We start from the raw sequence: 1,143 nt of genomic DNA, 5'->3' as shown, positions 1-1,143 counted from the left end.
GCCGGCCAATATCTTCATTGATAACATTTTTTAATAACCCCAATTTTTCGGCGTTGAATTTCTTAAACTTTTCATGCAAATGGGTAAAATGTTTTCTTAAATACCATTGAATGGCTTTGTTCTTATTCTCGACAATTTCATATATCTCGTCAAGCACCTGCATCATTTGTGTTTCAGTCGTGTTATAGATATTCTCCAAATCTTTATTCATGGCGTCATCCAAGAAAATGGTCACACCCTGCAACACTAATTTAACGTTATGGTTTAACTTATCGAACAGTAGATTGTCTATCTTTTCCAAAGCTGTGTTCGCTTTCTGCGCCTTCTCAATATACCAAACTGCACGTCCGGTCCAGTTAGAAATTTGATCGGAAATATGAAATTCTTCTTCTTCTCGTATTTTATTTTTGTGACGTTTTATTTCATCTTTGATACTTTCAATGGGATGTTTCACTTCATTTATTTTCTCACTTACCATACCTTCATACCCCTCCAACCACTCCTTCACCGCGCCGACAGACTCCACAAGCCCAGCACGCCCGGAGCCAATTTTACTATTTAATGTGCTAATAACTGTTTCAAGTTTATTAGTCATGTATTTATCATAAGTTGTCACTTCATTTTCGTTTTTCACCGCACCAAGCACACCACTCAAAAACGCCATCACCCCGTCGCACAGCCTGTCAAGGTCAGAGTACACAATGCCACTGCCGTCGTAGCCTTTCGTAGCAGAGTTGAAGCCGAGGAAAGTCTGAAGGCCGTCGCATAAATGCGTTAAAAGATTATTATTACCTAGTTTTATCAAGTGAATCAGTGAATTTCGTAAGCTTACTTTCAGATCTTTAAGTTGTTTCTGACGCTCAGTAATTTCATCATACGCTTTCTGCTTGGAACCGTCACGGTAATAAGTGTGGTTATTTTGGCAGCGTTGTTTTTGTTTTTCAAGTTCAGTTATTGGAATTTGAGTTTTAGGATGAACAGAATTTTTAGCGTCCTTGGCTTCCTTAATCAGCCTATCATAATACTGGCAAGTGGACTCATTTCCCTTATACTTAACAGGGCATTCAAGTTTATTTTTTTCGGCTTGGAGGGACTTTTCAGCCTTCTCAATAGCCTCCTCAATCAACTTTTTCAAAGCTTGAG

General features: G+C 38.6%; 1 protein-coding gene across 1 annotated transcript; it reads right to left on the bottom strand.

The window, feature by feature from the left end:
* On the bottom strand, positions 1 to 664 carry BBBOND_0001650 (hypothetical protein, conserved; the record flags this gene model as incomplete). Its single annotated transcript, XM_012915006.1, has 1 exon — positions 1 to 664. A coding segment is annotated over one exon (664 nt), but the record flags the coding sequence as incomplete, so codon positions are not given.
* Positions 665 to 1,143: the final 479 nt, after the last annotated feature.

The sequence above is a fragment of the Babesia bigemina genome, scaffold Bbigscaff_62784 (assembly GCF_000981445.1).
Source record: "Babesia bigemina genome assembly Bbig001, scaffold Bbigscaff_62784".
Taxonomy (NCBI): Eukaryota; Apicomplexa; class Aconoidasida; order Piroplasmida; family Babesiidae; genus Babesia; species Babesia bigemina.
The sequence above is the reverse complement of the archived record's forward strand: the minus strand, read 5'-3'. Positions and strand labels throughout refer to the sequence as shown.